This window comes from Siniperca chuatsi, linkage group LG2 (assembly GCF_020085105.1).
Source record: "Siniperca chuatsi isolate FFG_IHB_CAS linkage group LG2, ASM2008510v1, whole genome shotgun sequence".
NCBI lineage: Eukaryota > Metazoa > Chordata > Actinopteri > Centrarchiformes > Sinipercidae > Siniperca > Siniperca chuatsi.
The window spans coordinates 32,668,414-32,682,029 of record NC_058043.1 but is presented as its reverse complement, the minus strand read 5'-3'; the positions used below and the strand labels follow the sequence as shown (position 1 = coordinate 32,682,029).

Here is a 13,616-nt window from a genome sequence, read left to right as displayed (position 1 = left end):
CTCTTCTGGATCATCCAAATGCTCTCTAGCAAACTTCAGACGGGCCTGGACATGTACTGGCTTAAGCAGGGGGACACGTCTGGCACTGCAGGATTTGAGTCCCTGGCGGCGTAGTGTGTTACTGATGGTAGCCTTTGTTACTTTGGTCCCAGCTCTCTGCAGGTCATTCACTAGGTCCCCCGGTGTGGTTCTGGGATTTTTGCTCACCGTTCTTGTGATCATTTTGACCCCACGGGGTGAGATCTTGCGTGGAGCCCCAGATCGCGGTAGATTATCAGTGGTCTTGTATGTCTTCCATTTTCTAATACTTGCTCCCACAGTTGATTTCTGAAAAGAAATCATTCATTTCAAAGTCCTGGAGTGGCCTAGCCAGTCTCCAGATCTCAACCCCATAGAAAATCTTTGGAGGGAGTTGTAAGTCTGTGTTGCCCAGCGACAGCCCCAAAACATCACTGCTCTAGAGGAGATCTGCATGGAGGAATGGGCCAAAATGCCAGCAACAGTGTGTGAAAACCTTGGGAAGACTTACGTTTGAGCTCTGTCATTGCCAACATATAACAAAGTTTTGAGATGAACTTTTGTTATTGACCAAATACTTATTTTCCACCATGATTTGCAAATATATTCTTTAAAAATCAGACAATGTGATTTTCTGGATTCTTTCCCCCCATTCTGACTCTCATAGTTGAAGTGTACCTATGATGAAAATTACAGGCCTCTCTCATCTTTTTAAGTGGGAGAACTTGCACAATTGGTGGCTGACTAAATACTTTTAGTTTGCCCCACTATATAACCATTTTTTTTTCTTATTGAGACAATGGTTATATGTAGCCTTGATGTCTGTTCTCATCTTGTGACCTGAAAATCACCAAATCAGTGCTTACTGCGATATGTTCCCTTTTAAACCCCCTCATACTGTATGAAGGATTTGCAGCTCATATGCATTTGACTTGTCGTGTGAATTAGCACAGATCTATGGAACAAAGAGCGTCTCTTGGACAGAGTGGAGTTCACTGACTGTCAATCAGCTGTTAGACACAGATTCAAATATATTAAGATGTCCTCTAAATCACAGTAAACGGCACAGTCATCTAAAAAACAAAACTGGATGCATTAACTTTGAGCAAAGTATCTGCTTTGACTGTAAGTTTTAGTTGGAATCTTGCGCTTAAAATGTATCGTAACACTTTAGTTTGGCCCCTGTTTATTTACAGTTGTTCTGGGGTTTAATATTGGATTGAAACGAGACTGTGGAAGACAGCAGACACCTTCCTCAGGTTTCTACACTGAATCAAGCAGAAAACTGCTCCATCACTTTGAAGTATGTCAAACTTGTGGCCACACCTCCATTGGTGATGTCACTGTAGAGGCAAAAAAGCATAATGCTTTTACTGATGGGAAATAATTGCATTGACATTTCAGGTACATTTTTCTGAAATACATGCCAGACATTCAGCTGCATGCGTTAAAGGAATAGTTTGACATTTTGGGAAATGCACTTAATCGCTTTCTTGCCGAGAGTATAATGAGAAAATTGATACCACTCTTCCGGAGTCTTGTCATCACTGTGAGGTTGCTAGGCAACCAGTGGAGACTCTCTTTGGTTTTTGTACGGATTAAATAAACAAGATATACTGTAACATGTTAGTTAGCTTTGGATTTTACCTCTAGACAGAGTCAGGCTACCTGTTCCCCCCTGTTTCCAGTCTTTATGCTAAACTAAGCTAACTGATTCAATTCATTTAAATTTTATTTATATAGCGCCAATTCATAACAGAAGTTATCTCATTGCGCTTTTCCTATAGAGCAGGTCTAGACCGTACTCTTTATAATATTAATTACAGAGACCCAACAAATGCCACCATGAGCAAGCACTTGGCAACAGTGGCAAGGAAAAACTTCCTTTAAGAGGCAGAAACCTTGGACAGAACCAGACTCAATGATGGGCGGCCATCCGCCGCTGCCGTGTTAGGTTTTGAGAGAGAGAGATTGATTGCAGGCTGTAGCTTCATATTTACCATACAGACATGAGAGTGGTATCAATCTGAACATCTAACTCTCTGCAAGAAAGCGAATAACCATATTTCCCTTAGATATCGTGAGCTTTTTTTTCAAACTTTGGAAAGGCAACAAGAGCCACAGTACAGGAACTGTTTTAGCAGGCTGAGAAGTACTCATTTTGACTAGTAAACTGAACTTCATGTGTAAAATTGGTGGAGTGCCCTTTTATGAGGTTGTTAAAGGACAGTTGCATATTTTTGTCTCAATACAATAGTCAGGTACCCATATGGACATTTTTTTCTTGCTGTAACCATTCCTCCTGTTCATACTGGCTGTGAAGAGATCCATTTCTAATGCTATTCCAATGGAAATGATGGGGGACAAAATCCCCAGTCCTCATTCTGTGCAAAAATACATTCCAAAGTTTATCTGAACTTAATATGAGGCTTCAGCAGTTAAATCAAGTGGTTATCTTCAAAAGTTACAATCTTTTTAGAATGAAATTCCCTCTTTGTATTTCCCTGGACATGCTAGACCATTTTCCAAGTCGTGATGTTTTGTGTATTTTTTCAAATTAGTTTTCTTCTACCTTCCAGACAGCCACTGGTTTCTATTTATTGCAGTATTGTAGAAAAATCAATACTTCTTGCCCCTCACACAGAGCATCATCTTTTGTCTTTGTTGAGCAGACTTTTCAAATCAATCCGTATGTTTTGACTGCATTGATACTCTAGGATACTACAACTTTTACTAAACTAAAACCATGCATAATGTGGCTGTATGTCACTGCTAGTTTGGACTAACCTGCATTTATAAACCTCAGATGCATAAAATATACTGTTATTGGAATGGTTGTGTAATAATAATAATAGTAATGATCATAAAGAAAAAACAGGCAAGTGGCAAAAACACTAGAATGGGCTGCCAAGAACAGAGACCCCTTTTATTACTACTGGATGATTAAGACTCTTAAGGAAATGACACAACCTACTTGCACTAAAGTAAAGAACTCCAGTGGAGCTGCTCAGCAGATCAGGCTGGTTATACTGGACAGCTTCCAGGTATGGAAGTGTAACTGTGTGAATGTGATGTGAAGGTGTTCCTGAAAAAAAAGCATTGTTCTCAGTGAAACTCCCCCCTGAATAAATAAAGGTAAAAAAAAAAAAAGAACTAAAGACAAAATCACAACTTTAATGAGAAATCTCTCTTGCAGCTAAAACAAGGCCCAACAATGAAGCTGTGGCTCCCACATGAGCACCTCTCCTCCCCCTTTTTTTTTTTCAAACATGGCTGACTCCCGGTGTTTGAAAGTTCACTTATATTACTGAAGTGCTTTGCTAATGAGTGGGTGTAGGTTGTAAATGGAAGGCAATTCCTTTGATTCTCAACTGGCCACAGAAAAATCTGCAGGAGATGAGTGAGATTCACAGTATTCAACAACCGCAATAACAGTAGATGATTCATCTTGGTGACAATACTGTATAGACATATTATTGACTCATGAGTATACATAATGTGCTACAGGGAGTCCCAGCAGATTTTTGATTCTGGAGTCTTTCAGCACATGTATTTCTGCAGCCACATGTCAAAGTCCAGGAGGCGGTGCATCAGAACAACACATCATGATTTACAAGTAATGAGCAGCCAGGTGAATGTTTAACAGCCAAGCCCTACTCTACATGTTCAGTGACACAACCACCACATGATCTTCAGTCCAGGTAACCTGAACTGTGAGAACACACTCGGCCGAGACTGGTGCGTCAAAGTTTGCTTTCACATCATCATGTACTGACGACTTTCCATCTGAGTCCAAATGGAGCACCTACAGAATATTAAAATTATGATTAAAGTAATGGTTATTGTTTTGCACTGTAAAGGTAAGTGTCAAGCATTGTTTTTTAATTGTTTCAGTATGAAATTGTAAAGAAAAGCTCAGTGTGTGTCTTTTGCCCAGTTTATTGTCTTTTTTTTTGCAAACTATTCACTGTCATACACTGCAGGTAATCCCTTCTTTGTTTCCAGGTTCCTCAGCTGAGACGACAAGGAAGCTCAGTGTGTTGGTGGGCACAGACGTGACTCTCAGCTGCCTGTTTGATAAGCTGTCCAAGCTGGTAGAGTGGAGCACTCTCACCATTGAGTGGAACATGGTGGATAAACATGCAGAAAAGAGCATCGTGTACACTTTCGAGGATGGTAGAGCGCATGGGAACAGAGATGGCTCTGTGGTGGATAAAATGCGGTTGCTAGAAAGCGATGCATCCCTGCAACTTCGTAATGTGACTGTGGGAGATGAAGGGCTGTACACCTGCAGAATCATCACACCTGTGGTCTACACAGAGGCCACTTCACTGGAAGTGCTGGGTATTCCTCTGTCTCTTTCTACTCTAATCTGTCACATACTCTGGATTTAGAAACTAACTCAACATGTACTACTGCTGTACTACTACACTCAGAGGTCAGAGGTTTAGAAAGAATTTTCCCTAACCAGCTTAGACAAAAAATACAAATTGTCTTTCAGTAAATTAAATATTATGGAAATCCTATTTATCACTGAGAAAGGTCATACAAAAGTGTTTTATTTGCAACTTTACACTGAATGATCCCCTCTCTCTGTAATAACACACTGTCCGACTGTCCATTTTGCTCCTAATGCCTTGGTTGTATTTTTCCCCTCGCAGTAATTTTAGTTGCATGTCAGATTTCTGGTATGGAAGTTGAAGTGTGCCACCAGAATAATCTTTACTGTTGAATTTTAACCAATTGTTTGATTAGAAGTCATACCTGTTATGTGTTGCAGAGTTCCACTTGTCCCATTGTTTGTTTTTAAACTTAAATTAATTTTTTAGGCTGCACACTGCTAACATATCCATAAATTAAAGCAATAGTTTGACATTTTGGGAAATACACTTATTTGCCTTTTTGCTAATAGTTAGATGAACTAAATATAAATCTACAGTTATCAGCTGGTTAGTTTAGCTTAGCATGTCGACTGGCAACAGGGGGGAACTGCTAGCCTACCTCTGTCCAAAGGTGACAAAATCCACCTACCAACGTTTCCCCGTTTCCAGTCTTTATGCTAGGCTAAGCTAACCAGCTGCTAGTAAATAAACATATTTTCCAAAATGTTAACTATTTCTTTAAAGCAGAATTAATTGATTTTTGGCAACTGGGGGCAGCAGAACAAGCTTTAATCACAATATTGACATATTATCACTGCATAAAGTTGTTCTGGCTAATGTATTAGCAAACTGTCGCATATTTAAACATGGAGTTGTGTTTCTGTCCACCTAATGAATGCAAGCCCAATACTCACTTTAGCTCTGTTTTGGTCTCCACTAACTCCCGAAATATATGGAAATATCTGGCTCTTGAGCCAGTACAGAATTCAATTCAATTAAATTTTATTTATATAGCGCCAAATCATAACGGACGTTATTTCAGGGTACTTTTCATATAGAGCAGGTCTAGACCGTACTCTTTATGATAATAAGTATGTCCACCAAAGTTAGCTAGTCACTTACTGCTGTAAATGGTAAATGGACTGTACTTGTTTAGTACCTTTTTAGTCTTCCGACCACTCAAAGCGCTTCAAAGCTGTGACATCATTGATTGGACTGTGGCGGAAAAAGGAACAAAGTTTCATCTAAGACAGAGCAGTACATTAGCAGTTTTTATATGGTGCTTGAATGCATATTGTAAAATTTAGGGAGTAATACCCAACCAAAAAAACATAAAAGTACTGTTTTTGACCTCTTCCCCCAGCTCGGCCTTCAGTGTTGCTCCCAGAAAAGGCAGCAGTGACAGAGGGGGAGGAGAAGACGATACAGTGTGACATCACAGGTTTCTATCCACAGAAGCTGGCTGTGACATGGCACATCCAAAATGGCTCCCACACTGTCCACACAGGTGTAAGCCACCTCTTCCGTGTCTGCACCGAAATGGCCATACACAATCCAGATGACACCTACAGTATTCGCAGTAGCATCACACTGCACTCCTCAGCAGTGAAGGATGGAGAGATACATATCATCTGCCAGGTGGAGCACCAGACCTACAGCCAGCCGTACAACAGATCTGTTACACTGACTGTTCAAGGTGGGATTTCATTTTTTCTTTCATTCTTCAAACTCTGAATTCAAATCATTATCCATACTGAATTATATATATACTATATGTTATATGGATCTCTCAAATCCCTTTTCCCTGCAGCTCCATCACAGCCCCTTTACAGTGCTGTCACACTGATATCTGTCACCAGTGTCATCAGTTTGCTGCTGGTCACCTCTGTTATTGGAGGCCCTTTGCTTCTCTACAGGTATTTCTGTAAAGGTGCGTCTCAATGTGAACAAATTGCATGTTGTTTTATTTAAACAGGGTATACGTCTAAATTTTAAGCTAAATAAGACTAATAAATAAGATTAAGACTACTGTTATTACAGTTAGACTAACATACTGAGACTGTCCTTGCAATTGCAACAGTTCATTGTGGACATGATGATATTGTGGGTATGATGGAGTTTGATGGATTACAAATTCAAACAAAGTTGTCTATGGAAGGATCTTGAACTGAATTTAAAATATTTATACATAAATATTTTTCACAGTTATTATTGATGATGCAGTAGGAGTACCAGTAGTTGTACCGGTAGGCTAGCAGTAGCAGAGGTATAATGTTGCCAAGTATATTTATATCTTATCATATAAGTCAAGAGCTCCAGTGGTTCACTTTGCTGAAGTGATGTAGCGGTGTACTGCAGGACCCTGTGACATCACTGGTGGGTGTGGTTAGGGATGTAACAAAGCACTCTGACCACTTCCCCAACCAGCATCAGTTGGATTGCGGTTGGGTGTGAGTGATTCAGAGGTGAAACAGACTTGAAAAGCGTTTCAACACTACTGTGTACAGTTGTCATAACAATTGTATGCCTACAATTAACCCTCTTTTTCACATCCATTCTAGGTTGACAATGTCCGTGTTTGCCATATGTTTTTGTCCATTGTGACTCTGATGAAGGCACAGTGTGACAACCTGGATTTCATCAGGTGCTTGCTCATGGTGGCATTTGTTGGGTCTCTGTAAATAATATTATAAAGAGTACGGTGTAGACCTGCTCTATAGGAAAAGTGCAATGAGATAACTTCTGTTATGAATTGGTTGCTATTTAAATAAAATTGAATTGAATTTAATTACTGCTACCAACTGTCCATCAGTGGAATCGTGGGAAACTGTCAGCTGGAATGTATATTGCATGTCCTGTGTGCTTGTGCGCATCCTCCTGCATCCTCCTGTATCCTCCTGCATCCTCCTGCATGTACAAATAGTATAAAAAAACAGGGATTCCATTGTACTACAAGTGGTCAAAAAGTGGTACTTTACTCCACTATTTCCATTTCGTGAGAGTTAATTTCTTACTTCACTATATTTCTAAGAAAAGTCTTGTACTTTTAACTTCATTATGTTCCTCTTATGGTTACTTTGCAGAGTGGGGTGTATGTGTAAAACCTTCTATGAGCTTGTAACATGTGATGCAGTGTTAGAGCTTAATCTAGTCAGCAGTACATGGAGCAATCAGACCAGCTACATTGGCCTGTCAAATATAAGGACACAGCAGCATAAAGTGTATTAGTAAAGTGTTGTTTCAGCCTTCAGTACAGTCTTAGATTCTCCAAGTGTGTGGAACTCAACTGGAGGAATGAACAACATTTTTCCAAGATTCCCTCATTTGTTTTGATGATGGTGGTACTTCATTTACTGAACACCCAACTGAGCAAAGATGAGTTAAGATCGGTTGATTGTGAAGGCCTTTGATTTGTCACCTTTTATAATATATAACTCAAGTTTGACTCATAGTCAGAATGAAAAAACAACAAAACAAACACTTGATTGATACTGTCTTAATTGCGCAACAACGTTCATTTCTATCTCTCTCCACAGCTCCTCCAAGTGTTTCTGAAATCAGCCAACCCTGCATCATATATGCTCAGGTGCCATCCGACCTCAAATGCACCATCCGTGGAGCAACACAGCGGGAGCTCAAAGTGAAATGGTTTAGATTAAGAAGCAGCGCAGACTCAGTGGTCCAGTCAGAATCTGTTTCTCTGTTGGTCAGTGAGGATTTGAGTGAACAGGCATGTCTCCAGTCAGATGACAGACACCACACATCTGTCCTGACTGTGTGTCTGGCTGTTACTGAAGACCTGACCAAATACCAGTGCGTGGTGCTTTGCAGGGGCAAGAGCTTCAGTAGAGAGACCACAGTCCGGGTAAAAGGTGAGTAACTGAAGCTCCAAGAGCATATCATATTTATGTATTATGTTTTCTGAAACAATTAGAAGAGATCACTTGATGTTGGTCAGTCTGTCCGACTGTCCAACAATTTGGTCCAAGTAAGATATTTCACAGCTGCTGGCCAGCTTGCCAGTAAATGTGTTATAGATAGGAGATGAGAGGTGCTCCGCATGACTCGTAAAATAACCTTATCTGTAAAATCACTAGACTTTAAACAATGCCTTCATTGATTTGTTTTGCCACTTGGGGGAAGCTCAACAAGCTGTGAACACAGCACTGACCTCATAAAGTCAATATGGCTAACATTTTAGTGTTAGCAAAGTGAGATGCGGGAAATGACACTGATAAGTGCAGTGAGACCGAAACAAAAGGTGAAACCAAAACACTGAGCTGAAAGAGTCTAGAATGCTCTGTAGGGCTAAAGTTAATTGCAGAGTTGGTGATTATCCTCTGTAGGTTTGTCACTACGTGCAACACTTTTCACATTATACATTCATTGTAAAATGAAAATGTTGTTTAGTGCAGCTTAAAAGGCTGGAAGAAACTTCAAAAATCTGTTTGTTCCACCCTGATTGGATATGAAGAAAAGATGAGTCCTTAAACCTGCAGTAATTGATTTTTTTGGCCACTTGGGGCCAGCAGAAACAAGCTGTGAACACAACATTGACATAATCACCTTATAAAGTTGATATGACAAATTTTTTAGCAAACAGTTGCCTAGTTACACATCCAGCGGGCATAGAGCACCATTGGCATTCATCTGGTGTCTTGTTTCTGTCCACCTGATGGATGTAAGTCCAATATTCTCTCTCTTTTAGCTCTGTTTTTGGTCTCTGCCATCTCCTGAGGGAAATATCAGGGTCTTTAGCTAGCTAGTTTGCTGCTGAGCAGGTAGCGTACATTGGGCATTTAGAGCTTTTTCACTGAAAACACCAAAACAGTAAAGTTGTGGGCCGGTCTGCTAAACACTGAGCTGAAACTCACTATAAAGTTCCGTAAAGCTGAGGGGAGCTGCAGATTCAGGTGATAATTCTCTGTTGCTTCATCACTACGAGCTATAAAAATATTGATTATAGCCGCTTTAAGGGCACCTTTTCTGAACAGATAGTCACAGACAGTTCTGAATGCAAAATATGCATATATGTCAATACGTAATGCAAGAAATATAATCAAGAGAAGTTGACTCAGTCAAGATCATGTCAGCATACTGTAAGTGTACCAGTTTATGCATATTCAAAGAGGCATTGTTTCTTTCATAAAGATCAGACTGACTGCTAAATACCTTTGTGTGTCTAGATTACAGTCACAGAGTGCTAGGCCCCATAATATTATTTATCACAAGCAGTGATATGTGAAATTTAAGGAAAACTTTTTATCCTTCTACCAGTTGTGTTATTTTACATTATTTATCAGTTCTATCTGGGAAGACCTTAACCTGAAATGATTCAGTAGTGATATTTCCAGCAGATGGGACATGTGAAGGAATATGTTCTGTATTGTTGTTATTAATATCTCCTGTGAACGACTCGTTACATCGTTTAAAACGACTGCCCTCTCCTTTCACCACACACACTCACACACCTCCAGTGGAGCCGTCTTTCCTCCAGATCTCCAGTATCCCTCAGATCCCCAAGGCGGAGAGGCTGCTGGTTCTCTGCTGTCGGGTGGAGAACTTCTACCCCCAGGATGTGGACCTGGAGTGGTCCAGGAACGATGGGGAGCAGGTCTGCACTGTCACACACTTTGGACCTTTCTCCGACCACAGCCGCCTCTACAGCGTGTGGAGTAAAATCCAGCTGGTCATGGCCAGAGAGGACGAGAGGGCCGTCTACACCTGCCGTGTTTACCACTCCAGCTTCCCTCCTCCGGGCTTCAAAGATGTCCTGTACCACATCAACACTCAAGGTAGCAGAACCAAATATTTTCTGCAAGTACTTTTAGATAATCGTTTGGAGTAAATGTATCGTCTTCTAAATATCATGAGACTTATGTAAAAACACTTTGTAGCCTTGAGACAAACATCATTTATTAGCAGGGTTTTTCCATATCTAGCAAACGTTGGATCCTAAAACATTTCTCTACTATTCTCATTTTTGTTATGTTAGAGAAAGGTCCAAGGTTTACTGCATGTCACTTGGTTTAGGGAATTTAATTATTCGCAAATTTGTCAGAAAGTTTCCACCCTTAAAGTACAACATCAGATGGATCCTGCATGGTTATGTAATGCTAAGGCCCTGTCAAATGTAGTTTTACGACCTGAATTGTTTTAATTTACACTGTGCATGGCGTGTATTCTTAAACAAAGTTATGTTTAATCAAATGACTACAAACTAACTGACACATTCACGGTGGTAGGTAGGCGGGTCATAGGGGCCCAACAGCAAATCTTTGCCCCGGGGCCCCACAATAGGGTGATCCAGCCATGTTCCCAAGGTGAAAGAATGTGAACATTGAACATTCTTAAAACATTTCTAAACATACATTTGTTCAAAAAACAAACAAAAAATCTAAGGTCCACTTACTGCCTTTACCCAGAGCTTTAAACCCCATCTCATGGTTTTCCTCAGCAGATGAGGTTTGTTCAAGCTCAGTTGTCATCACGACTCAAGTATGAAACTCTGGTGTCACAACAGTTGGTGGTGACAACATAGAACTAAAGATTTGAACACCTTCTATAACCAGACATTCTTGAATTATTTAGACACTACTTCTGCAGGGCCTTTTTTTAATAAATAACCTAATGTATAATGTCCTCAAAATATTCTCAGACTATTGTGGTCATACTTTTCATTATATGTAACAAGAAGGTTTTGTTAAAAATCCTTAACTCATTTATGCTTCCGCAAAACATTCCGAGAATGTTACAGCCAACAGTACATGTTAGATGATTTCTAAGAACACTGCAGGGTTGTTTGAAGTCATAAACCTCTGCAAAATGTTGTATGAACAGAGCAAAGCAATCACTTTCCCCTAAACATTACAGAGATTATATGCAAATGTTCCCTTCTAATCAGATCGAAATTAAAACCGATAAGCCTCATTCCTCTCCCCTCCCTGAAGAGGATAAACATGAGGGTGATCTTCTTACTCCTTCCACATTAATATGTCAAAATGAATGTGACAATTTATTCATGTCAAAATTCTGCACATACACTAACAACTTTTAACATGTTTTATGATATGTATCCCATGTGTGTCTGAACAGGAACTCCTCCTAATGTGATGTTCATCGACTGTGAACCGCTGTGCCCTCTGTTGAATGAAGAGTGTACACTGCACCTGTGCATCAAAGACTTCTGTCCTGAAGACGTGTCAGTGACTTGGACTAAAGATGGGGAGACGGTTGTCTCCGGTGTCTTCAACTCTCCCCCGAGCCTGAACATCAACGGCCTCTACTCCATGTTCAGTTTTCTAAAACTCACTCCCAGCAAGGACGAACAGGGCTCCAAGCTCAGGTGCCGGGTGGTCCACAGTGCCCAGACGGAGCCTGAGGAGAGGCTCTTCACTCTGCCAAACATGCAGCTGACAGACGGCTGCTGACGTCCTCACTGTGTAAACTGTTGTATCGTGTCCATCATATACCACATAAATACAACATAAATGGGATAGCACATTTTCATTAGAAAAATAGGAGTCATTACTTCCAGTTATGTTTCTCTATTTATATACATTAAAAATGAGACCAAACTTCATACTACTTCCCTTGGAGATTAGTATTAGTCCTTTCAATTTCAGATTCAAAAGCGGCAATGTCCATCATTCATTTTAACCATTCATCAAAAACAGGCTTTGTCTGATTCTTCCAATTATGGAGAACAATCCTTGAAGCGCCAATAACGCCTGCCAGCACTAGTCCACCACTCTCTAATTATTACTATTATTATTATTATTATTATTATTACCAATTTCCTAGGACGTTTCCTAGAAATAAATTAGAATTTTGGTACAAATTATAGGGAAAATAGGAATTTCCTTGAAAAACCTGCTCCATCTAAACCCAAGTAAATATTCACTCATCATTCATTTATTAATGAAAACTTTATTCTCCATATATGCTGAATTGTGTGCTAGCTTGTAGGCAAACTGCACATTTTTGCATGTTCAGCTGATCTGCTGTGCACAGAGTCAAAGACTCCACGCTGACGATTGACTGGAATTTGTGTGAAAAGTGAATACGCTCTATTATCTATAGAATTAGTAAACCAAATCATGGAAATTATTAGGAATTAGAATTAGAAAAATTACAGACCCGCAAAATAACATGTTACCACTGTTTGAACAGTTTTTATGTGTTTGTGGTGAATTTTCTTATTTTCTCTTAAAAAATAGTTGTAGAAATATGTTTTTATACAAGTATAATATCGCTGCGCAGTATGCATTCTCATGATTTCTGTGATACATTTTTAACATTTAATTACTTTTTTTACCACACAATGTGAGTAGGGAGGACAATGTATCAATAGTTTATGTACATTTTTAAAAAGCTGGAAAAATAAATTGCTTTGCTTGTCTGATTACATATTTACTGTACAATTTAGCAATGCACTGTTGCCCTCTGACCAAACACATCACGTACAGTAAACGCTCACAACTTCCTTCTTGTGTGAGAGGTCTGTTGTCTCTCTGAGGTTTACCTGCTACATACCTATGTAAAACTCAGCCTCACCCCTTGAATGTAAATGTAAATGTGTTGTGAAAAATGATAGCTGAGGAGTTGTACCTGTAAAGAAAAGTTGACAACATGTGCTAAAATTTGAGAATGAAAATTACTCATTGAATTTAAAGATTCATCTTTTATCAGTTCCCTTTAAGACACTAAGGTTATGACAATTGGCTTTAACATTTTTAATGTAAGAATTTATGCAATGAACATGCTGATTACCATGTCTGACAGTCAATCAGTGGTAGAATGTAACTACATTTACTCAAGTACTGTACTTAAATACAAATTTGAGATACTTGTACTTTACTGGAGTGTTTCTGTTTCATGCTACTTTATACTTCTACTCTCCTACAGGTCAGAGGGAAATATTGTACTTTTTACTCCACTACATTTATTTGATGGCTTTAGTAGCTAGTAGTCTACAAATTAAGATTTTACAAATAAAACATGATGAATTTATAAAATATGATGCGCAATTATAGATTAAACAACCCAACAGTATATAATGTAGTTCAAATTAGCTCCACCTCGAGCAACAGTGAAATGCTACTTGCACATTAATGCATCAGTAATAATCCAATATTATATTATATTCAATTTTCAATTGAATTCAGTTTTATTTATATAGCGCCAATTCACAACAGAAGTTATCTCATTGCACTT

At 39.3% G+C, this 13,616-nt stretch overlaps 1 gene segment (V, D, J or C); it reads left to right on the top strand.

The window, feature by feature from the left end:
* The first annotated feature begins 1,981 nt into the window (after positions 1-1,981).
* Positions 1,982-13,254, top strand: LOC122883988. The segment is given in 7 exon segments: positions 1,982-3,878; positions 4,024-4,362; positions 5,764-6,096; positions 6,211-6,330; positions 7,937-8,272; positions 9,878-10,195; positions 11,496-13,254. Coding segments are annotated over 7 exon segments (1,845 nt in total).
* Positions 13,255-13,616: the final 362 nt, after the last annotated feature.